The sequence below is a fragment of the Bacillus rossius genome, chromosome 1 (genome assembly GCF_032445375.1).
Source record: "Bacillus rossius redtenbacheri isolate Brsri chromosome 1, Brsri_v3, whole genome shotgun sequence".
Taxonomy (NCBI): Eukaryota; Metazoa; Arthropoda; class Insecta; order Phasmatodea; family Bacillidae; genus Bacillus; species Bacillus rossius.
Genome location: NC_086330.1, coordinates 121449314 through 121474045, shown reverse-complemented (window position 1 = coordinate 121474045; position 24732 = coordinate 121449314). Strand labels below are relative to the sequence as shown.

At 36.6% G+C, this 24732-nt stretch overlaps 1 protein-coding gene across 13 annotated transcripts; it reads right to left on the bottom strand.

Annotated features, from left to right (window-relative positions):
* Nucleotides 1–209: 209 nt before the first annotated feature.
* On the bottom strand, nt 210–24230 carry LOC134543820 (tektin-2). Of its 13 annotated transcripts, none has more exons than XM_063388423.1 (7): nt 23852–24230; nt 18649–18865; nt 15539–15755; nt 10318–10532; nt 7749–7971; nt 2896–3119; nt 210–559 (listed from the first exon to the last, which is right to left on the bottom strand). In XM_063388423.1, the coding sequence occupies exons 2-7, from the start codon at nt 18852–18854 to the stop codon at nt 361–363; spliced, it is 1284 nt and encodes a 427-aa protein (XP_063244493.1). In that variant the 5' UTR covers nt 18855–18865; nt 23852–24230; the 3' UTR covers nt 210–360. The 13 variants fall into 13 exon arrangements, with proteins under 13 accessions (XP_063244493.1, XP_063244494.1, XP_063244500.1 ...); XM_063388424.1 differs by having other exon boundaries at nt 18649–18861; nt 23852–23982; XM_063388430.1 differs by lacking the exon at nt 23852–24230 and adding an exon at nt 23096–23206.
* Nucleotides 24231–24732: the final 502 nt, after the last annotated feature.

The window sequence follows — 24732 nt, the reverse complement described above, 5'->3', positions numbered from 1 at the left end:
CTTAAGCGACAACACATGATACAAATAAGGTTGTTTTAACAAAACTTCAAACAAACCATCATTGTCTTCCAACAGTGAAATGACTATTTTATAAATACCACCATAGAATGGTTATGGACCTGAAAGTACAATAATTTGCAGTGTATTCCAGTTCAAGTAACTGCACACGTCGCTTATGGATATGATCACAGTCGTAAATAGAACGTTGATAAACAATACAAAGTTTTATTAGACCACTAAAATATAAAAGTTGAAAACAACATCAAATACAAAGTTACAATCTGAAGGTGAGTGTACATTTATAATAATAATGGTGTAAAACAGCCAAATTCACTGCAGACTAAGAGAGAAGAATGAAAGTTAACTTTTGGGAATAGCGTGTTCCATGCGACTGAGCTCAATGTTACGGTCCGTCTGCGTGGCAGACGTCTCCTGCTCCTTAGCGTGCAACCGCTCGCGAATATCCAGGCAGTGCTCGTCCGTTAGGAGGGCGTGGTTCTTGTTAGCCAGGTCAGCATCTAGTCGGACCACCACGTTTTCTAGCGAGTTGTATGTTCCCCTGAAAAAAAAAACACACACACAGGCATTAAGAAGCAGTGAAGCAATAAACAAGAACTAATAAATCAAAACTACAATGACTCCTGCAAACTGTAAGCTACGAAAGAAAAACACTTAACTTTCGGTTTGATAGGCCTATTCAATGCTATTCGAGCCGTTAAAATGTGCACTACCATGCAAAACCATTAGAGAGTGAATTTTTACAAGTTGTTTAATCACAAACTTTAAAATTGATGACCATACATACGTAGTACACACATGATGTTCTTAATACATGTTCTCAAACAATGCCGAGGGCTTATGCTGAGCAAATATTTTCACATCAACACATGAGAGATAAAGAACACTAACAATATAATTTTATAAAAAAGAGAGTACGACATTAATTTGTTTTAGTAGCAATTATACCATCTAAAAAATATTTTTTCAGGTGATTAAATAATGAATACCCTTAGCAAAAGTAGGGTTCCCATTAGGTAAAACAAAATACTATGTGCAGTGATTTTAGAGGGACCAATCTGAATAATATAATTTTCACATAAATATAACACTATGTAATTAAATATTGACAGCTTGGAATTTATTTTCTTAACAAAGCTGTTAGCAAAGTAGTGCATTCATTTTTTGTATCTCTGATTGAAAGCCAATGCAGACATTGTTTACACACAGTAACTCAACTGACAGAGAACTCACGCAAATTTAAAAAATTTTAAAACCTTAAAATTAAAAAAAATTATACTTCTTTTATTAAATATTTATGTAAGTGGATGTAAAGAATTATTATTATAACATTTTGTAATGTGAAAAATTCTAAGTGTTTAATTAAGGTATAACATTTCTTCTTCTGAGAAAAATGCAACATACACATTGTAATGTTTTATGTTGTCATTTAAGATTGCATTGAGGTCATTTATCATTAGAGACGGTAACACACTACATATATCAGAGATATTGGTGCATGCAGTAGTGGATACAGGAATATTCTTTAAGGGACATATTAGAAAAAAAAATAGAAAAAAAATAAAAATTTGAATACATGAATTAAAAAAATCGCATTGCTATTAAAACTATGGGCCTACAGAAGAAGCCGTGGGCGACACAGTTTCTCACACAGTTGAGATTGCAGATGTAACAGCTCAGTTTACATCACCCAAGATAACATACTGCCTTCAATGTTATTTCGCAAATTTTTCCCAACTTCAAGGTGGGATGTACCTCCTATCCCTACCCCCTTGTGTCCTGCAGTAATGGAATCATCCCATCATCTGCCTGGTCATCATGGGAAACAGAGACCAGGATGGTCGACCGGTGTTTAACTTGGGGCTTCTGGAATGAGAGTCCAGTGTCTTCCCACTGCGTTGCCTTGCTCCATGACACATCATCAAAGTTATTGTTTTATTTTCACATAACATACCAAACTAATCAAACCTAATGGTTGTAATAATAATTTTAAGTTTGCACAACAGACAGATTATATGAAGGAAAAAAAATTACCCAAGGGCCATGAAGTACACATTACAGAAAAAATTTACTTAACAATTTATAATATAACAATTGAGGTGGTGCATTGATAAAAAATTGAATTTGCATTACGGAAGATTAAATTAAAATCCTTGTTTCCCCACACTCACAGTTTTCCCAGGCAGATGCTGCGATAGTTACTAGCCATAGGCTATGGGTATGGTCCATTTTTATTTCTGATCTCCTCAAATATGTTGTAAATATCAGTACTTTAGATAAATTTGCTTCCGACAAGACTAAAATAAATAAATAAATAAATAAATATATATATATAGTCAATTATTTCGGTGATTCAAAAACAGGTGAACAGAACACAGATTTTGGCTATAAAACACCTCCCAAAAATTGCTACCAATGGTACTTACTGCAACACTATGCAGTAAGTATTATAAATTTTATTTTATATCCCAGAGAAACCTTGCTTTACATCTTAACAACATAAATTATACACCACAGCTATAAATTATTTCTATATTAATTCTGAGTACGTGTGCTCAATGCATATCTACAAATTATGATACCATCCAAGTCACATATACATGTCCCTTTTTTCCTTTGAATCATATAATATGAAGTGAGTATTAAGTAGTGGATGATGTCATCTGATAGATATGTAATGCAAGATATAATGATCAGTTACCAAAAAGGCTCCACTTTGCTAGTACGCCATCCTGTACATGTCGCAGGCCTTTCAAATTATTTCAAATGTCTTTCTAACCTTTAAACATGTCTCTAAAAACAACCTGTGACACTCACAGAGCTGTGCAACATAACCACTACATCTACAGAGAGTACTGCATCAATCAGCAGGCTCACTTTGCAGCTGAGATCTTGTCGATGAGATCCTGCCTCGTTTGCCGCAAGTGCAGCACTTCATCCTTGAGGCTGATCTGACCTTCGTCCTCGACAAGTTCTGCTCCCGAACGAAACATGCGGTTCTCCAGTCGAGTCTCTGCAAGCTTCAGCGAGTTGGTCTTCACCTCCAATGCTTCCTTCAGATCCTCAATTTCTTTCATGAGTTTCTTCATTTCATCGATAGTCTGAAGCGTGAAGGAAGAATTAATTTACAGTATGTATCTGATGACCTGGTTCAATTCATATTTTAGTATATTTTAACTTATATTAAAAAAAATACAAACACTATTTTTTTTTTATAATTATTTTAGTACATTAATACCAGTTGGCTTGGAGTTTCTAAGTGAAATGGAAGAGTTTTTTTATCGGTGTCAGAAGTGTGCACAAAAAATTTACAGATACAAAATTCCACCTAGGTGTCTTTCACATTTCCACGCATGTTAATAAACCACCATAATTTAGAGAATGGAATGGATTGAGCTTGAAGTCTCGTTGACATCATTAGAGAATATGAGTGATGAGAATGGAGAATTGATGGAATGAATGGGAGGTGGAAACCAGAGTACCCTGAGAAAAACCACAGGTGCACTGCAATATCCACCATGGATCTATTGTGCAGGAAAATTGTGTCAATAGATTTATTGAATGGCCATGCACTTTAACTATATATTATGATTGTGAAGAAGGTTATACATATATGTGCGACTTCCAATGAACAGGGACTTTAATAGGATTGTAGAATGTTAGTTGTCATCTTTGTGAACAATGTAAAGAATTTGCTCATCTGCTTAGAATTATGAACACATCTAGTCATGATGGAGAGGAGTTTTTTAATGGTAAAATTGTTAATATTTTGGGGTAAAATTTATTCCCTGGTGCCAGGTAGTTTGTTTTTAAGCAATTCAGGTAATTTTAGCACCCAGTGTGTTTTAGGAAATTTTGTTATTTCTCTCTTGGCATTTAAATTCAAAATTTTTAGTTATTCTTTTAAGTAAAGGTGAGAATTCTACATTGAGTTCATCGCTGTTATCATGTTTTTGTATGTATTTTAGCTGGATTTTTGGTAAAATAAATTTCTAGTAGAAGCGGATGCAATTTACTTCTAATTTAGTAACCAGCCCAATTTGAAACGTAGGAACTCTGCTTTTTGAGGTTGGTTTTTCAACGCCTAGCTTAGTTATTTTGGAGAATCTGAGTTTGAGTATACGTAATTTGTAATAAATTTAAAAGTATTCTGGAGAGAAGCAGCTTGGTGTTGAGACTGTGTGTTCTCGCTTTGCAGGAGAGGAGATTACACAGCAGACCAGCAACAATTTTTGCTCTACCTGTTACAGCTGAAGGAAAGAATGAAACAACACAGATTTAGTGGGGGGGGGGGGGGGGGGGGTGAGGAAGGTTGAACACACAGTTTCATGTACAACAAACTCAAATCTGAACAATTTTATAGATTGTTAAAAATGAAAAAAGAGGGTGTACTTAAATATTTTCTATGACTGACAAGAGATTCAAGACCTTCAAAGTTACCTGACCAGAAGGCAGACTATACAAGGTAGTTACCAGTTGTACATACACAATTTCACTGTTTGTGTTGGTACGTCTAAAGATGCACAAACTGTTGACAAAACTTTCATCTTCTCTTGGTCAAAAAGTTAGCACACAAAAAAGGTTCCAAGGAATTAGCCTCTTGTAACTATCACTGTTTGAACAGAATAGATTTCCAAGATTTGACTGATGTCCATACCCTTCAGCTTTCTGCAAATGGGTGTGGCAGTCAAAATAAGAAACAGAGGGTTCTAGGAATGTTATGTGTGGGGTTCCACAGTAAGTCTCCTCACGGTATTACAAAGATAGTGTGTATCTACCCTATTGTTGACCATTCATTTTCCACCAGATAGGGTGTTTGGCTATCTTGAAAAACATATCAGCAAACAATCTGTACTAATAGCACCAGAAGAGTACAATGAAATCTTCAAAATGGAGAGAACTGTGATTAAAGTGTCAACTGCTGATGGAAACTGTACCATGTATGATTGGAAGAAAGCTAGGAAGTCTGTCATGAATCCTTCAAATTTGTATAATATCCAGTTTTTGTCATCAAAATGATTCATACTCACGAAGAGTGGGGCAGGAGGTACATAATATCTTTGTACAAGGCGAATTGAATTACAACTGTATTCTTGGTGTGGCTAAATCTCAACTTGAACAAAGAATGTCTATTACCAATCTCAAACCCAAGACATTTAACACTGGAGTACCTACTAGTAAAGAGGCGAAAAAAAAAGAAGAAAAAAAAAGGATGTTGCAGCCCTGCTTTGTGCCCAGTTGGGGAAGATTGGGTAAATCTCCCTACGATTCAGTATTAAAATCAGTTATTGATGGTCCACTTGCAGAAGATGATGACCATGATGAAAACATTCAGTCTGATTTTGTTGATGTAAATGAAGAAGACTCAAGCACTATATTTTAATATATTTGCCTAAACATTTTCAAACATTTACTCTGGACATTATGTGTTTTGATGAGTGATATTTCATATATGTAGTACATTTTATTTTCTTTCAGTACTGTACATGCTTTTTTTTTATTCTGGAAATCTGAATAAATAGGTATATAATTACAGCCAAATTTTTATGGTGTTATGGAGTACAGATATAATCATTAAAAATAGTGAATTTCATGTTTATCATCATTAAAAATTTAAACATATGTAATAATACTAATAAACAAGCATAATTATTTTGATCAACTGCTTCAACAGTCTTGGTAAGGTACTTGAAATGAGTACCCTAAACAATACTACATATATTTATGAGAGTAAATTAAAAAAATATCTGCAAATAAAACATTCAATAATAAAAAAATTTAAAAAAATCAATATGCAATGTTAAAACCTCAAAATCATTATACATAGGTATTATAACAAATATTATCTCTCTCGTATATGTACAGTCATGTACAATTCACACATCCAAACATACTTCAATATAACTTTGTTAATTTTATGACTCAATGAAATAACCATTATTTACTGTATCAGTTGCATACAATTTAAACATGTATTCTTAGTTACTATAATTAATTTAAAATACTTAGTTTGTTTGATTTGGTGAAACTTTAAATCAGGTTAATATGATGAGAAACCATAACAGTGAATTCTTGGTGTGCTAATTAATGAACAGAAAGAATACTAGTATGTAGTTGTCATGTAACAGTGTTGCCCTTTAAGTGTAGCCATGTTTGAGTTCCTTATACACCGGTAACCAAAGTTTCATTATAGATGGATGTGATACTTAAAATATTGGCACTGACAATACACATGAATAGACTAGCTCAGTCTTCAGAAAACATTAATAAGGACCCCTGGTTTTTTTGAAGTTAGTAAATAATTTCTGATAAACACAAATAATTTGTCTTTCAGATTAAAAGTTTCTTAAAAAAATACTTCAACATAAATCATAGTCTCATAGTCATGAAAAGTGTACAATTCTCAGTATATACAACCAAATTTCAGTTGACTGAGATTCTTCATAAACAATGTCTTAGTTCAATATTACAATAAATATGGAATACTTATACATTCCTCGTTCACATTTAAATCACCATCAGTTGAAAATTGTTACTAGCAATAATCCTCTTTGCCTTCTTTAAATAACATATAAACACTAGGACTATATTATTGCCATACAACAAAATCACAAACTTCTTTACCATTTTAATATGCCACAGACAAAAATTACATATTTTTCATTTGTTGTCCCTAGTTACTATTTGAAATGCCTACTACATATAGGGCAAAACTACATAATTCTGACACTTAAAACTAAAACAAAACACTGGCATAGAGAAACAAAACAAATGAAATTATTTCTGTAAGAATTGTGTTCTTACAATATACATTTATTTTGTTATGTTCCTTTGACGGCCTTTTGCCCTTGTCTGTATGGAATCAGCTATAGACTACTTTTATTAACTTGACTTACTTTTCTTTGGAAATACTGTAGATAGAAACTACACAATGTTTTTATAAAAAACCTAAAGTAAAGATTTATGAAATGATTATTAATAGCTATAATGAGGTAATGGAGGTGAATTTCGCTGTATTTTGTGTTATGCCATTTTTTTTACTTCCATTTCCTAGTTTGGCGATGTATTGACTTCCATTTCGGTATTTAGCTGTGTATTAACTGAATTTCCCTGTTATTTCTGTTTTGTCGCTATTAAACATATAATCTTGCCTCTATATATAATGGTTCTGTTTACAAAATTTTTTCTCCAAACATTAGCCTGTTCGTTTTTATTCTGTCTTCATGTATGCAGAATATCAGTGTTAGAACAGTTAATGTTTTGTTTTCTCTTTTCTTTGAGAATATGACTGTTTTATTCAGGAAATCGGTATGTACAATCATGAAAATTTTGTTACATACATATTTTATTTGTTTAAGAATTGCCCTGGTCTTTATTTTAAAGTGTCTTCTCCCTCGTTTTTTAACAAACAGGATCCTTCCAGTTGTAAAACAGGACAAGTCCCAATTTATGTTTTAGAATAGGGCATGTCCAAATTTATGATGTAATCACACAGAAAAGACAACATCTATGATTTACATAAATTACACTTTCCAGGTTAAGGTATTTTTTTACTCATTTTTGACCACATGAGTGTTTTGTTTCATTGATTAGATACATAAAAAGAAGTTTTTTGAATATACGAAAAAATTTGTTATTGTTCACTTGTCCTTTTTTGCAACAGTACTACTGCATGTATTCATAAATTTGAACAGAAGTGTCTTTCGCTCACTAGTGTAAATTCACTGTACCTTGTGCCTCTGCCACTCTAATTCACTCTTGGCTCGCCGAATTTCATAGATGCGTCGCCTCAACATGTAATTTGTTGAGTCATGCTGAGCTTTTAAGTCATTTCTGCAGCGTTCCCTTGCCACATACAGGACCTCCCTCAGTTTATTAGATGCTGTTATTTCATTGTCAGCTTTCAGCTTGTCGTCTTGAGACTGGGCCAGCCATGTTTCATATGGGGTGCAGCTACAAAAACATTGTCGTCACGATTCAACAGGTGAAAAAAAAAATTTTTTCATATGGTACATTGGGTGAGTTGATTGAGCAGAACACACTTTTTAACATTTACACTATGCGCCACATATCTGTGAGCTTAAACGCCACAAGAACTATGTCACCTTTGTCAAAGAGTTCTGTTATACTGGAGATGGTGTGACGGTGCCTAAACAGTTTGTTTTCGTCCTCTCTGCGCCCTCACAAACAAGTGTGGTCCTGAATTCCTCAGCGACACATCCTTTTCTTGTGGCGGTCAGTCTCGCACATAGTGGTGCGTAGTAAATCTTAATTTCACTAACTGATAGGCCAAACATACTCAAAAAACTATAAATAGAAGAAATATTACAACAATTAGATATCAAAGTAACTCATCAACATGCACTTGGGTTTTAAGATAGAATTTAACTTAACCACATAAGTTTTCTTTTTATTTATCAATTTCTGTAGTGGTCACACATTTTAAATTTTGCAATCAATTTTGAAAATAATAAGATGATAAAAATGTTTTTTTTTTTTTCCTGTGTGAGTGGAGTAGCATTATCCCAGAGTATTTTGTGACTGTTATTCCAGGCATGTTCTGCAAGTCTAGATTTTTGAGTTTCACCCTTCTTTATATTGTTGTTGTGTTCTTTAATACATGTTCAAAGGGCTCTGCTAGTTTCTTCAATGTATGTGCATACAAAATCACAGGGGATCTGATAATCACAGTTCTGACATGGAAACTTCTTGTAGTTGGTTTCACTCTGGTGATATGCATTTAATTGTGGATTTTGACTTGAAAACTGTCCTTTGGCCACGTTTATTTCCCTTTTTTTTAAATTAGAAAGGCAACAGATATAGGGAATAACCACTGTACGACTTGGTAGGGAATAACCAATGTACCACTTGGTTTTCAGCAGTTTTTGTTAAATGATGTGAGATTTGCTGGTTGTCGAGTGAGTATGCTGTTGTTGACATTAACATCAACAAAAAACTCCTATGTACATACAAAAGGGATCGACAACAAGTACCCAGGCATTCAACAGAGCCATTTCATACTGTTGCGCTAAACTAATGTGACCCTATACTGTAGGGACCATGAAAGTATGTCTGGTCTGCACCTGCATGTTTAGCAAGTTGAATGACATGCAACATTTGAAGGATTTTTTTTACATGTCTCGTGTGGCTCAAACGTCCGTCAGGGTTATTGCCTGCAACATGGCCGCAAGGTGGCTGGGCTCATATGGGTGTTATTTGTCTACTGCTCGAGGTTGTTAACTCACTACAATCAGCGGTATCCTATGCCTCTATTGTCAAGTAGAGTCCTCAAATTCAATGTGTTCAAAACAATAATTATTTCTTGTTTGTTTAGGTCCAGTTGGGCCAGCAAGTAAAAGATTTTGAACGGAGGCTGTCCATAGTAATGGTTTTTTTGGTGACAAAAATTTGGTCAAGGACATTGCCACAACAGAAAAAATGCAGAAAGCCAATTGGCTAACCCAAGGAAGGGCGTAGTTGTTTCGCATGCGGAGTGGGTGTTTGTTTAGAATTACCTTCAGCTGTTTTTCCACAATAGCTTTCTTGCATTTTTTCATTTCATATAAAAATTTATACAAATATGAACTAAAATTTGTCTAACAGCAATTAAAAATCACGCATATGTTCATGATCATATCACCTACATGGCCTTTCTTAGTAAATATCTGGTACAAAAATATCTGACCAGAAAAGAAATTGAAGAATAAATTTACAAGAAAATCCCTTGATTAATGGTAGAGAGAAAAAAAATTAAATAACCAACTCTAAGTACTGAGAGAGAGCTTTAAGGGGCCTGCCTAGTCCGTGGTGTGTTTGTGTCAGTAAGGCAAGATGATGAATGCAACGCTTGCTGGTGAAGCTAGCGCTGTTATTACCTCTACGCGCAAAGCTATGGACTATCGCGCATAGGGCTACTATGATATTTGCGCTGTAACCATAACATTATACGGCAGAAAAATAAAAATAAAGGTAAAGGTGTATTGCAAGTCCCTTCAGTGCTTTCAAGAATCTCTAATAGGTGTTTAATGTTTAAAAATGATTCTAAAACCACACATTTTGGCCATTTTTACTCTTCTAAATGTACAGTTTAAAAACTAAATACAGACGGATTTACTCATCTGCCTTCAGCATATTCTTGAATTCTTTTCGTGAACAAACCCTACTCAGATGTCTCGAGCAGTTTTCAAATTGTGTGTTTTTTTCCTGAAGCTCTGAGTGTTTGTGTTCAGGTAGGCCACTCTCAAATCAGCTTTGGAATCAATCAGCAAGTAATGAAGGCACTTTACTCGTGAAACTCACTTGGGAGGTATTCTGAGCGGGTCCGGCTTGTAGCTGATGCCGGAGCAGTTCTTGTCCAGCTTCAGGTTTTCCTCGTCCAGCGAGATGGCGCGCTCCTTGTTCTCGACGGCCACCTGCAGCTTGAACTCCACCTCCTCCAGCCGGTTGAGCTGCTCCCACGCGGCGTGGCACTTGTTGGTCAGCAGGTTCTTCAGCGAGTCCAGCACTGTCAGCTCCTGGTGGACCGTGGGCACAGTGCGACCACCATACAGTCACGGAGGTGCACTCCCAGTGTCATCTCTGACGGGAGTGACAAAACGACAAAAGGAAAATAGCATTCACGACAATTTTTAAAAGATATTATTTGAAACTTGTTCAGTAAATAACCTTGACAATTAATTAGAGAATGGTCTTCTTTCAGATTGTTAGTTTGTAAGCAAATATAAACCTTCTAATTCTGTATCAAATCTGATTTTACCTTTAACATTCTTTTACTAATGTTCCTGTTTCAGTAGTATCATGTGAGAGAAGGTTATACAAACTATAATTAATCAACAGTTATATGAGTCAATCTCAGCTCTCTGATTTAGCCATATTGTTACGATTTTCCGCGGGGGTTCGTAAAGGATAGCCCAATTAAAGATTTTTATCACACACAGTTTTATTTATTACCACTACTTGTCACTTACAAATAATCTTCTAAATTGGCAGATAATTAATTACACGTAAAAAAAGGTCAATTCCCCAGTCACTCGTTTCACACACCTCGCTGGACCGCACTTCCGGCGCAACTCTCGCCGCAGCACCCCTCGTGGGTCTCCGCCGCGGGACTCCGTCGCCGCACTCCGCCGCCGCCGACGCACTTGCCCTTCGCCGAGATCCCACACGACGACTCACTCGCAACTTCGCCCGGGACTCCGCCGCGCCCGCGACTCTATCGCCCGGAACCTCCCGAAGCCACTGAACTCTCACTCCCTGCCCTGGAACCTTCGTCCAGGGACTTCGCCACTCTGCCGCACCCGCGGCACTATCGCCCGGAAACTCCGCCGCGGGAGAACTCCCCACTGAACTGAACTCCTCCCGAAGGTCGGCCCAACCTCCTTATATAGCCCTTGGGTTCCCGTCCAGAACAATCGGGCATGTCTCCGAGATATCGCGCGACCTTCGCCGTCGAAATGCCCAGAAACGCGTCGTGAGTCCTCGAAGGACGCGGCGGCTGCTCAAAGAACGCCGATAAACGCAACAAGCATCGGGTTCCCACAAAACGCGCCGATAAACATGTCTAAGTCTTTTTATTCCGCAGTGCGGCCTCTTTTAAGTAACTCGATCTGAGGCAGGTGCGTGCTGCGACGGTCAGGATGTTGCGAGACAGTATGAAATGAGATACCAGGGAGAGGATGCCGGTGGAAGGGGGGCGCAGACAGGCCGAACGAGCGCGGCGACGCCAAGCACTGCAGCCAAGCGCGATCGTAACATTGCCCCCTCCTTAAACCTGTTCGTCCCGAACAGGTAATGCATCTCCTCCAGGAGACGCCCATGCTACTCGAAGTTTAGGCCTCCTGCCTTTCCTCCATCGCGGGCTGTACAGTCTCACCAGATAACCCTCTCCCTCATTAGATGTAGCTTCTCTTGTCACCCGGCGACACTTCTGCGTCGCAGATGCCCCATGTCGTTCAGCCAGCTGCCCGAGACGGGCCGACCATTGCCTTGGACGGACTCGATACTCTTGAGAGCATTGCTCGTTGCCTCCCAATGGTTCGCTTGTTTCTTCCCTTTTTCTCTCTGTTTGTTCTCTCGTAGCTACTCGTTCACAAAGCATTTCTTCCCAGCTCTTCTTCGTCTCTTCTTGGTTCCTCATTCCCTCTTTGTTCTTATAAATATCGTCTGGACTGCACTCAGTTACTCCTTGCACCATCTTCTTCACTCTTTGTGTTCTCATTTTCTCTTCTCGGTCTTTCTTCCCATGTTCTTGGTCCTTCTTCACCTCTTCTTAGTCTTCCTGTGTCTCTTCTTGGTCTTCCTTCGTTTCTTCTTTGCACTTCTCTATCTCTTTTTGACTCATGTACATCTCTTTTTGGCTTTTCTTCAGCTCTTCTGTGCATTTAGCCCTCTCTCTTTGGTTTATCTTCATTTCTTCTTGTTCAATATTCCTTACTTTGTAACTCATCTTCACTACTTCTATGCTTTGCCAAGCACTGCAGCCAAGCGCGATCGTAACAATATTGTAAATGGATAACAAAGTAGCAAAATGAATTGATTTTGATGATGTGTTTTCAAAATTTGCAGAAAACAAATTTGGGGAAAAATTGTTTTAAATATTAATATACTTAAAATGTTAAGTAAATAAACCAGAAAATAAGACAATAAATTTTCCGCAAAGGAAACCACCTGACCTTGCCAGAACCCAGGGAGATCATAACTCCCCCCCTTCTGCTACAAAGACTTGGTTTGAACCCTCTCGTGCAATACAAATTTAAAGAGTTTTCAAGGACCCATTTACTTCTTCACCTTCATCACTATCAAGAAATATTTGCAATATCTTAATATTCCTCAAGAAAATAACAATGTTAAATAGTTAACACACAAAAAATAACTTTGTTTGTTAGTTCAATTATATCTGGAACACATTCATAATCCCAGCATAGTGTCTATGCATAATTTAAAGCCCTAACATTTACTTTAATCACTAATTACATTTTCTTTATAAGGTCAAAGTAAGCCAGTAAAATCCACCTTTTTAGTTTAAAGGTAAAATACAAAATACAAAAATGTAATAAAATTTTTTTATAAATAAAATCTAATCACATTAACCAAAATTCACCAATAGTACTGTGCATGCGCAAAGCATTGTTTGCTGTCAAATTGGAAACAAAGAACATTAAAATACTCACATTTATTCATTACTTGCAAGTTGTCACTCTTTATTAAAGAAATCTTTTAGGAATCTTAGTGAAATTTAAGGACTTTTATCTTTATGGCCCTTATTCAATTAAAGACAAATTTAGGACTTTTTAATGAACACGTCAAGCTTTCTGATTGCAACTTACACTTCCTTTGTGTCATTAGATACAGTACTGATAAAATCAATGTACAAAAATACCCAGTACAGAAAATTCCACTTAGGAAAATTTTCTGCATAGTAAGTTTAAAAAAATTAAACTTTACTTGAAAAATAAACAAGGCCATCGAGAAAACTAAGGGCCCAGGGCCAAATCATTTTATTAGGTCCTCTCCCTAATATTTAATGTACAACTTTTTAAAAACCACAATTAAATAAAAAAAAATCTAAAGACTATAAATGTTACTGGAGCCATAACTGCAAACTTTATATGTGCATATCGCATTACTTGTAAGGTTTCCTATGCATTCTATTTAAAATATGCTTGTGAGTTTTGCCTATGAAGGTAAAACCAAGTATTAAAAAAAGTCTTGAAACTAAACCAGGGCCTCCCTAGTACCTGGGCCCCAAGAATTTTGTCCCCACCACTCCACTTAATGGCCCTACCAATACATACCATTTTACCTTTTAAATCCTTTGAACTCAGATTTATTAACTACTATAACAATTTTTTGTCTCCAATCCTTTGCATTATGTGACACTGTTCTATGCAACCTGATCAAATGAATTGGAGAGAGAGACTCTACAAATGATTTGATCAATAAATTAAAGATGGTTCAAAGGATCATTAAGTATTCACTGTTAATAAGTCTTAATCTGTAAGACCCTTGAAAAACTTTGTAACAGAGTTTTTACTTTAAACACCTGATAAAATTAAAATTCAAACTAAAATTTACTGTGTTAAGCCTACATTGTACGTATACTTTACAAGCGACACATATTTTTAAAACTTTTTTTTTTTTTTTTAATATATTCTGTTGCCAAGTTATTAATATACAAGTCACACGTTACAGTTTGTTGCATTGAAATACAAATCTCAAAAAATAAAATAAATCTGAATCAACAGGAAGGATAGTTGCAACTTGACCTGGATTGGGGAGGTGGGGATAAGCATATTAAGTTGGTTATTCGCTATAAGCATGGGTGCCACTACGCGAGAAGGGCGAACAGACACGGTGGAAACTCTAGTAAAGTTGGGTGCGTGACTCAATTCCCCAGTCCCTATTTAAACAACACAAGTACTAGTTCCTTTTGAGCGACCATCACTCTATTACCTACAACTGGTTGAAGGTCATCAGCAGGCTCTTTGAGTGTCTCAAACACCTCAGTCCCTGGACAAGTGCACACATAATCGAGCGAATAAAGTACTTATGAGTGACTGGTAGAAAGGTTTTTAATAATATGCAATCTACACATGTTAAACAATACATAAAATAAAAACAGTTAAAATGCCAATGGCATGTAATGAGCTTGGTTATAGACCAGGACACCACTTGACCTGATCAAGAAAGTTACAAGTCAATATTTTGTGCCAAAGGTCCATTACTGGACTTAAATAATTACATTGAGCAGTCTACCACCCGGAGTAGACCCCAAAGAGAAAGAAAAAGGTTTAAAAGTATTAATATGAGCATTGAATGCTATCAGATAAATGTTACCAAAGCTAATGCACTCGAGGTGCAACAGTTGCTTCCTACTCTGGGCGGTGGTTGAGAGAGACTGGGCAGTGGTCAAGGTGTCATGGCCGGAGGAAAGCTTCTGATGACCGTTAAGACATGATTGAATATGTGAACATGATAAAGACATAGGAGAGCCTTCAGACCCTTTAAATTAAATTACGATTAGACAATTCTAATAATTTTACTTAAGTATTTCCATGTTTAGTATTTAAGTTGAAAAAACTAAATCACTTGAACAATGGTGCGTTCTGAAATGTTCGCACAAAGCGGTGCTCTGTCATTATTATAAACTAAACTTTGCCTCTTGTGGGCAAGATTGTGATGTCACACGCACACACGCATGGAGGTTCGAAACAGGCTGATGGAGATGGAGGGTGCTGGTTGGCGAGCGGGGGAGAGGTGGAGGGTGATGCACGTTGGGCCTATGGGCGGACGTAGAGCATGGGTCAACGTCAAACTTAAGTTAAAGCATGAAACAATTTCACAAGTTAAAAAAATCCTGTAGCTAGTTCGACAAAAAAATTTCAAACAAAGTATAATTGAAATAGTTTCAAAGCAACTAATTTTTACAGTAATCATTGTTTGTTAAGTTACTAAAATTATTTGCTTTGCTATATGCTTAATTGGACTATAAAATTTCTACACTTAAACTAAAAACACTCACCTTCTTCAGTTCTGAATACGCATCATCCTGCACACGATCCGTCCCCTGGCGACAGTCCCTCAGCGACAGGCATTCCGCCACAACATTCAAAGCAGTTGCCATCGATTCCAGCTTGCGCTCTGTCTCTGCCTTCTCATCCTTCAGCTGAACAATCTCGTCCGTGATGGCTCCCAGGCACTGCTGCAGGACTGTCTTCCAGCGGCTCAGCTCAGCCACTCTGCGACAGACACAACCACTCAATTTATGAAAATGCCAATCAACACTCACTCTGCGACAGTCACAATCACTAAACTGATCTGCCTTTCAACAACCACAATGTGTGGAGTGATTTCATCTCTTCCACTATCTCTACTCGGATAGAATTATGGAAGTGCATGTGTAGCCGATAGGTTGCCCTTATGTTTTTATAATTAGGTGCAATTGTAATGTGTTATTGAGGTCTGTGGGCATCTCAGCCTGACTTTCTTGACTAAGGACAACATTATTTCAAATGCAAACTATCAGGTACCCCAGGTGAGCTTGCTGTTGTGTAACTGCAACTCATGTACTTAAAGCTGTTTTCATGTCTTGTTGGCTAGTGGTGCGATCACAAAGACAGCAGTAGATGAAATAAAAGCCTGTGGAAGAAAAGATTGGTCTTTCATTCGAGGTTGCTCCCTCTCAGGATCCTCTCCCTCTGCTCCTTGGTTGGCTTCCTTCAAGGGTGCATGTCTGAAATCCCGAGCACTCAGTTGGCTCGGCGATGTAGCTTTTGTAAGCTTCCCACCTCTCCTCCAGTGTATGCTTCCCGTGTGCAACCATGACTGGGTTAGCCAGTATCCTCACCACCTTTTATAGCATTTGCCCACCATGGCTAGACAAGCCGGTAGGAAGAGGCAGTCCTTGCAGCATCTAGAAGCACTGGAGCTTCGTTCACACTTATAACAACTTTATCAATAGCTCTACCATTATGATTATCATTTATTTTATTTGGATGATTAAAAAATTAATATAATATATTTATACACTAAGTACCTTCAGGTACACCTTAAGTATTAAAACCATTCACAGTATGTGTTGAAACAATCAGAAATGTGAATTCAAGAGGATACTGCACATCAGTCTTGCATCCTCAGGCGGAGTTCAGAAAGCGAACCACGCCCAACCAGCTGTGGGGCCAGGACGGTGGGTGCCCTTCAGAGTGGTGGATCTTTGCCTTGCCCACAGGAGAGACAACCTGAGGGTGCTAGTCACTCTCACCCCTGATCCGCCACATCACAGCATTATTGACCCCTAACTCTGAGTCTCCCACTGAACTCCCCCCAAGTGAATTTATTCCTGATCTACCATTACCTAACACAGGGGTCGGCAACCTTTTGAGTCGGAAGAGTCAAAAAATACAATTTACAAAATTTCAAAATTTTTAAAGAGCCACAAAAATTTTTCTTGCCAACAATAAATAGGCTAGTACTTGCATAAATAAAGTTTTTTTTTATGAAAAAACTAATCTATTGATTTATAAGAAAAATATTTACTTATATATATATATATATATATATAAGTAGTGTTTCTTCACAACAAATTAGATAATATATTAATATATATGGTATTAATAGATAATCTCTTATTATTTAAGTAAGAAGTTAAAACAATTAAATATTTACTTACATAACTAACTTGTACTTCAATAACAAACAATTGAGCAAACAAATTCAATGGGAGCGATGGCTTTGCATGGTTATTCAAGTATACAATTTAAATTTTACCAAACAATGTAACTTGTACAAAAAAAAAAAACAATAGCATACATTTGAACAAACAAATTCAATGGGAGCGCTGGCTTTGCATGATTTTAGAAAGTTTGGATAAATTTGGCTCATAACTTATTTTTTTAAGTTTCAAACAGGACTCTAAATTTTCATTTGTTAGTTGGCTTCTTACTTTACTTTTAATTATATATTAATGCAAGAGAATGCTTGCTCGCACGAATATGTCGATCCAAAGATAGTCAGCATTCCAAATGCCAACTTCTTCACCTTACTGTAGCAATCTGGAAGACTATTCCATGCGTCGAATATAAGTGCCTCAACTCGCGGCATTTCTTTTAAAGCTGTCCACTTTTGTTGCGTTACGTACATACATTTCTGGACATCCAACTCTTCCAACTTGCTTTACTTTTTAAATCGATCAATTGCATTTATAGAGATCCAGTATCAAATCCAAATGGCTCAATGTGAATTTCGTTACTATATTTGTGTTGAGAGGATTTACTATGAATGCTAGAGTAGTTTCGTTGGTTTTGAATTGCCGAAATCTGTCAGCAAATTCATCTTTAATTTTTTTTATAACTGTGATGAAGTAATTTGTGCCAACAGTTGCACTGGTTTAATCGCGATATTGCTTTAGAAATTGAAAATGAAGTAATTTACCGCTCTGAATATCTTCTGCAAAAATAATTAATTTTTCTTACCTTTACTTAGGTTTTTTTTATTATTATAGGCCTATATATGTACATACATACCTTTGAGAAGATAATTCGCTTGTAACTCTTCTACTTGAAGCAACAAACTATACGTCACAGCCAAAGCACTGGTGAAGACGCCAAACTGTCTTGCGTTGAAAGCGAATTAAAACCTACATAGAAACATTCGACGACAGCGTCATTCGAGAGCTTCCGACAGACTGACGACAGTAACGACGCGTGTCACGGGGGAGGGGTGCGGTGAAAAGCGAGTACAAGTGGCTGAGAGATAGAAATGGTGCCAAATCCTCGTTCATCGATTAAGAACGATAATTAAATGTGTTTTTATAAAATAAATAATATTTGCGTATGGAACTAAAGAGCAGCAGCTTCACATCCAAAGAGCCGCATGTGGCTCGCGAGCCGCAGGTTGCCGACCCCTGACCTAACATAATCTGAATTGTTCCAGACTCCCCCATTCTCAGCTAATCCAGGGATACAGGACCGCCGGTTGTAGTGGGACGATCCTAACCCAGTTCCTCCCTCCGCCAGATGGCTGTGCACAACGAGTAGCGCAAGGTGCTTGAGAATAAGCTAGCCTGGCAGCAGACACAACAACCCTCCGATGTGAGAATTCTGTGTAGACAGGTAATAAATTGTTTACTCATACCTGTCTTCCAGACGTAAGTCATTGTGGTAGGTGTCCCACTCAGTCCTTATTCCTGTTTCGTTGCGCAACTGCCTGCCCCCATGACGAAGCTCGAAGGATGTGGCTTGCTGGTTTTGGGATGACTGCCCCAGCTCTCGAATGTTGGCCAACCAGTCCGGGGGCACCGTAGGTCTGATTGGCTTCTCGAACGTTGCGACAGATGACATTTTTGACCTGTCTGCAAAACAAATTTTTTCACACACAACAAATTTTTTCACATGCTGTAACCAAATGTTTAAACAAACAGAATAAGAAATATGGAATTCTGAAAACATTAAAACATAAAGATACTACTCAGTTATTGCCTGAAAAAACAAATAACATTTATGACACATTCCAAATTGAAAACAGAAAGCCCTATAGCAATCTTAATTTAATCTAAGCATAAATGAAAAACAGTATTATGAGCTTCAACCAATCAGTATCAAGAGATGTACACAAACATCTAATGTTGCATTCAACACTGACCAACCGACTACCAAGGATGGAAAGGAATAAGCACATTTTGTTTAAATTTTGAGATATTTTAGCCCAGTTGTATTTGCAGTGCTGGTAAGTCATAAATCTACACTTATAGTTTAAATACATGGACTTCCAATTTATAGCAGCCTAATTGATTTATTTATTTAAAAACAGACATGATTCATACCTTCTTTATTTACTTATATTAAAATTATTTTAGCTGCAATATTTTACCCCACCAATTGTGACAGTGTTTTTTATATGTTCTTCGCTGCATTAAATAACTATATGTTCCAGATTGGAGGGCAGCACTGTGGCTTCTGCCAACAAAAATCATTACCATTTAGTGAAACCCAAAACATTTAATTATTAACTGTTGATGCATATGCATCACTTTACACCCCGCTATACCTTCTTTTTGTTCCAAGTTTTCCTTATACTTTCCTTAAATTACCATTGGAAATATTACTAACAAATACATATTTAAATTTAAACGAATGAGAGTCATTTTTCTACGTAAAAATAAAATTAAGCAACCAACAAACCCAATCACATTCAATATTTCACCAAATACGTGTTTTCTCGCATAATTGTCGCACTTTTTATTCTAAAAATCAAGCTTGAAAAGTAGGGGTGCGACGATTATGCTGAAATTTTTTTTTTTAGTTAGATAAAGCTATTCATAAAAACAAAACCAATTCATGGAAAGTAGGTACGTTTATTTAAAACGTGAAGTATAAATGAGCACACCAAACTATTTAAATTAATAAGTCATGCAACAAAAAACCTTTCAACTTTAAATAGAAAAACAAAATCTGTGATCCAAATGCAAGCAGAACGAACGCTTAACTATTGCCGCAGTAAGTATACACTCCATGAAAGAGAGTGGGCCATCAGATGTAGTTAACTAGGCACTCAACAGAGAGCGCACGTTGTATGCACTCGGCGAGATATTGATATTCAGCTACGTGTGCGCGCTCTATACGGGAAGCAACATAACCAAACATTAATAATTGCAATGAGTGCTGGCTAAATTTTTGTAAGCGGTACACCGTGGCAACGCAGACGAAAAGATGAAGGTTATAAAGTTTAAAAACATTTTTAAAAAAAAATTTACACATCAGACAACTTAAGTGGAACCTCGTTACTACGAGAGCTGACAACGGCAGCAAAAATTCTTGTAACGAGTACTCGTAATAACCGAATATAAAAAATTAAAGTCAAGTTAGATTCTGGACCGTCCAAACAGTCTTAATTTAACACCGTAACTTGAAAACGGTGCACTATAGTGAAAAATGTGTCAATTAAAAGTTGTAGCAAATTAAATTACGAATAGAAAGTGTATCTATGGAATTCTTTGTATCTACAACTGTTTTTGATTGATAAAGACCGGTGCCGTTCGAGATCACGGAGGGAAGGTATGTGAAGCGGTGAAAAAAAAAAAAGGGAGCAAAGGAAGAAAGGAAGGGTGTTGGCTGGTCTATTTTTAGATTCACCCCTCCGCCGACTTAGGATGGGAAGCAACTGGCGCCGTCAAGTAAAAGAGGGGGAGGGAAAGAGAGAGAGAGCGCATGTTGTTTGTCATCAGTCCCACCCAGTCCGTCTGGCGCTTGCGTAGCCAAATAGCTGTCTGTATTTACTGTGTGAGCATTATTTATTTAACTGACGGTGTTTTTCCTTTTTTGAAGATGCCATTCAAATCACTCGTACTTAAGAAAGGGCCAACAAAGAAGCACTCGTAATAACCGGTTTAATTTACTATGATTTACGTAGTCAAACTGACGGTGCATTTCAAAACTGTCGTAACAACAAAGGTCTCGTTGTATCCCGTACTCATAATAATGAGGTTCCACTGTACGTATTTCCATTAATTAAATAAGTAAGAGGTAATGTCCGAATAAATATTAGATTTCTATTTTAAAATACATCATTTTATACTGAAAAAATACCAACACAATGCGCTCGGAATCTAATAGCGGGACCAAAAACATCATGCGACGTTTACGCGGGAGTTTTTTTTTATCCAAATTTTGACGACCAAAAATATGGGTGCGACGATTACGCGAGTGCGACGATTATGCGATAAAAGAGGGTATCCTGACTTATATATGGGATATTTTGAAAACCACTGTGTCCAAATTTTCATTTAAATTTTTAAATAATACAGACCTACACTTTATTGACTTGAAACTTGAAATTGTTCTTGTTAATCAGCCTGTTAGTAACGTTCTTTCAACGCAATCACTCTTTCTTCAATTTCCTCAAAAGCTCCTGAACCCTTTTCATCACTACCACTTTCCCATTGAGATCTTTCCAATACCCTACAAACAACCAAATTCTTTGAAGCTTCCACCCTTGGTTGCTCCTCCCTCTATAGGCCTCTGCAGCCTGTTCCCCCGCTCACTCCATCCTACCTTACCCTTGACCAGTCATGATTAGTCTCACCAGCCTTCCTATCCACCTACCACCCGGCAGCATGCCCTAGCCAAGGTCTGCAACAATCATAGACAGCTTGTGAGACTTCCCTTCCCCTCACATCCCCTGAGGCTGCTTTTGAATTTCAGGGAGGGTCTCGGCCCCACTGGCCTTCCCCCCCTCCCTCGTGGAATGGTAAATATTTACTTGGGCGGTATTTCCAAAAAAAAATGTTAAAAATCCGAAAATACCTTTATTTAATGCTCTCCTCTTTTCATTAAAAGTGGCGGAGGTAAGAAATTCCAAATACTTTAGGAGATATCGAATTTTTAAATTTAATCATATGTAGTTGAGCGGTATTTGCAAAAAAAAAAAAATTAAAAATCCGAAAATACCTTTATCATATGCTCTTCAACTTCCTCTTTTCATTAAAAGCGGCGGAGATAAGAAATTCCAAATACTTTAGGAGATATCGAATTTTTTAATTTTGCAATACAAGACCTGTGGAACCATTCGAGCGGCGCCATTTTTGTTATTTTGCCGTGTTCGTGAATACGTGAATCGTGAATGCGTAATTAATAAAATGGTTGATTAGGTCAGGTCAGTTACATTATTAATACTTTCAAACTAAGCCGACATTAAAAATTATTTTGTGAATTAATTTTAATGGCTGTTTAGTTTTTAAATATTTATAATGTAACTGACCTGACCAAACAAACCCGGACAGAGGGTGAACAGTAAACTAAAATGGTCATTTAGGTCAGGTCAGTTACATTATAAATACTTTCAAACTAAGGTGATATTAAAAATAATGTGAATTAATTTTAATTATTCTTTAGTTTTAAATTATTTATAATGTAACTGACCTTACCTAACAAACCATAGGCGTGCGCACGGTAGGTACCACATGTGCCTTGGCACCACCATTAGGGTTAACGTTATTTTGTTATTTACAAACAGAAATAATACATACTTACAAAAATCTGTATTATTTCCAAAAAAAAAAAAAAAATGTTTTCCAATCGTGTCGAGTTACAGATGTGTGCTCGTCTTCAGAAAACATATAAGTACGGTTTTTCAAAGCCACCAGCATGAATTCCGTGCAAACAATTTGTGCAATTTACTTTATGGCTCAACAAAGCTTAAAACTGTAAATAGTTTAGTAGTTTTCCTGGTGATTATAACGTTCAAAGCCATAATTTGTCATAAAGAATGTTAAAATTTTTACATCTGTGTATTTAATGTTTTTGTTCGGAAACACCTTAAATAGCACCATTTTGCGCTTTCAAATACAAATTTTTCCCGGGGAGGACCCCCGGACCCCCCGCTTTAGGCTCGGGGTCCGTGAATGACAGGGCTGTTGTGTGATCTGGCACCACCAATACTGAAGTCCTGCGCACGCCTATGCAACAAACCCGTAACAAAGGATGTACAGTAACAACTCACGTAAATTTTTTTTGTTACTTATTACTTGCGCAACAATATCAAAATAACAAATAAGACTTTAAAATTAGAAACGTTAAACACTCACCTCAGTTGGAGGCGGTAATTAAACACCGTTTTAAACAATAATTGAACTAAATAATCACGTATTAGTTCATTTGAATTCTGGCCTATCACGAACAATCACGTGACATCATTATCCAATAAAAAAATAGATACTCGTACGTTAACAAGAAACAATGGTGCACGCACGCCACAGGAATGCGCTGGTTTTGTGCTGAAATTTAAAAATTCGATATCTCCTAAAGTATTTGGAATTTCTAATCTCCGCCGCTTTTAATGAAAAGAGGAAGTTGAAGAGCATATAATAAAGGTATTTTCGGATTTTTAACATTTTTTTTCGCAAATAGCGCTCAACTACATATGAAGAAATTTAAAAATTCGATATCTCCTAAAGTATTTGGAATTTCTAATTCCGCCGCTTTTAATGAAAAGAGGAAGTTGAAAAGCATTAAATTAAGGTATTTTTAGGATTTTTAACATTTTTTCTCGGAAATACCGCCCAAGTAAATATTTACCAAATTGATATAAACAGAATTAACAATGAATCAATAATGGCTTAAGTTTAACGGTAAGGTATCATCAGAGCATTTGCCTGGAGTGATTTCTCGAGAAACCACGAAAATACAATCTCAGAGTGGCTCGAACTGGATTCGAACATGGGTCCTCCAGAATGTCAATACAACGTTTAAATGTTTTGCTAGCTTGTTCGATCATTTATATTACTATACATTTCTTACAGTTTAAAACACTTACAGCTTTAATTATCTAATGATATACTTACAGCAAAATATCGTTACGTATTAAAGAAGTTCATTTATGCTCATAATTTTACTTTAAATAACATATAAACATTTAAACAGGTGGTAAAGCAACCCAACATTATATGTTTGCTATCGTTGCCATAACAACCAGACACTAAAAAAAAAATGCGGTTATCTTCCAAAATTTATCTATGCTTCTTTTGAAGTATTGCTTTAGTAAGCAACAAATTGTCAATGGTAAATATTAAAATTCGTTCATGCATAAGCACGAAAACAAAAACCATAAAAAGTTTTTAGTTTTAATATTTGAAAAGGTTTAAAAATGGTTTTTACGTCCCTTGGTAGTCTTCGAAGCCATTTCCTGATTCAAGGCCTATTCAAAAAGCAAGATGAAAAACTCGGACATGGATTGCATAGACGAAGCTAAATGTTAATAGATACGAGTAGATGATGCAAATGGTGTGTAAAATCATATAAACAGGAGTACTTGTTTATTGTGAGAATGGGTGGAAATTGAATTTGCTTGAAGGAAAGAACTTTCATTAAGAGTGGTAAAGAAATAAGAGGAACCGAAAGAATTGGAAGAATTAAATAAGGGGATTGATGCCTTGCGCTGGTTACAATATAAATTAATTATTAATTATTCTTGCAAAATTTACTTTCTGAAAAATACATATATAAGTTAAACTATTCAATGTGCTTCACTTTTGTTTCGTAATTGTTTATTAAGCACTTAGGTTTACTACAGAGCTCTTCCGAGTATGTTATGGGAAGCATATTATTTTTTGACGTGATAATGTCTTATAAATCGATGAACGCCGGCTGCACGTACGAATAAACATAATTGTCACATTCCACTGAGCCGAGCGTGCAAGAACCGGCCAACCACCGTGCGAGAAAA

Excerpts from the sequence above, each read along its gene's own strand:
- LOC134543820 (XM_063388423.1), bottom strand. The coding sequence starts at position 18,854 with ATGTCATCTGTCGCAACGTTCGAGAAGCCAATCAGACCTACGGTGCCC. Across the intron at positions 10,533-15,538 it reads CGTATTCAGAACTGAAGAAG|GAGCTGACAGTGCTGGACTC; the intron begins GTGAGTGTTTTT and ends ACGGTCCACCAG. Across the intron at positions 3,120-7,748 it reads TAGAGTGGCAGAGGCACAAG|ACTATCGATGAAATGAAGAA; the intron begins GTACAGTGAATT and ends TTCACGCTTCAG.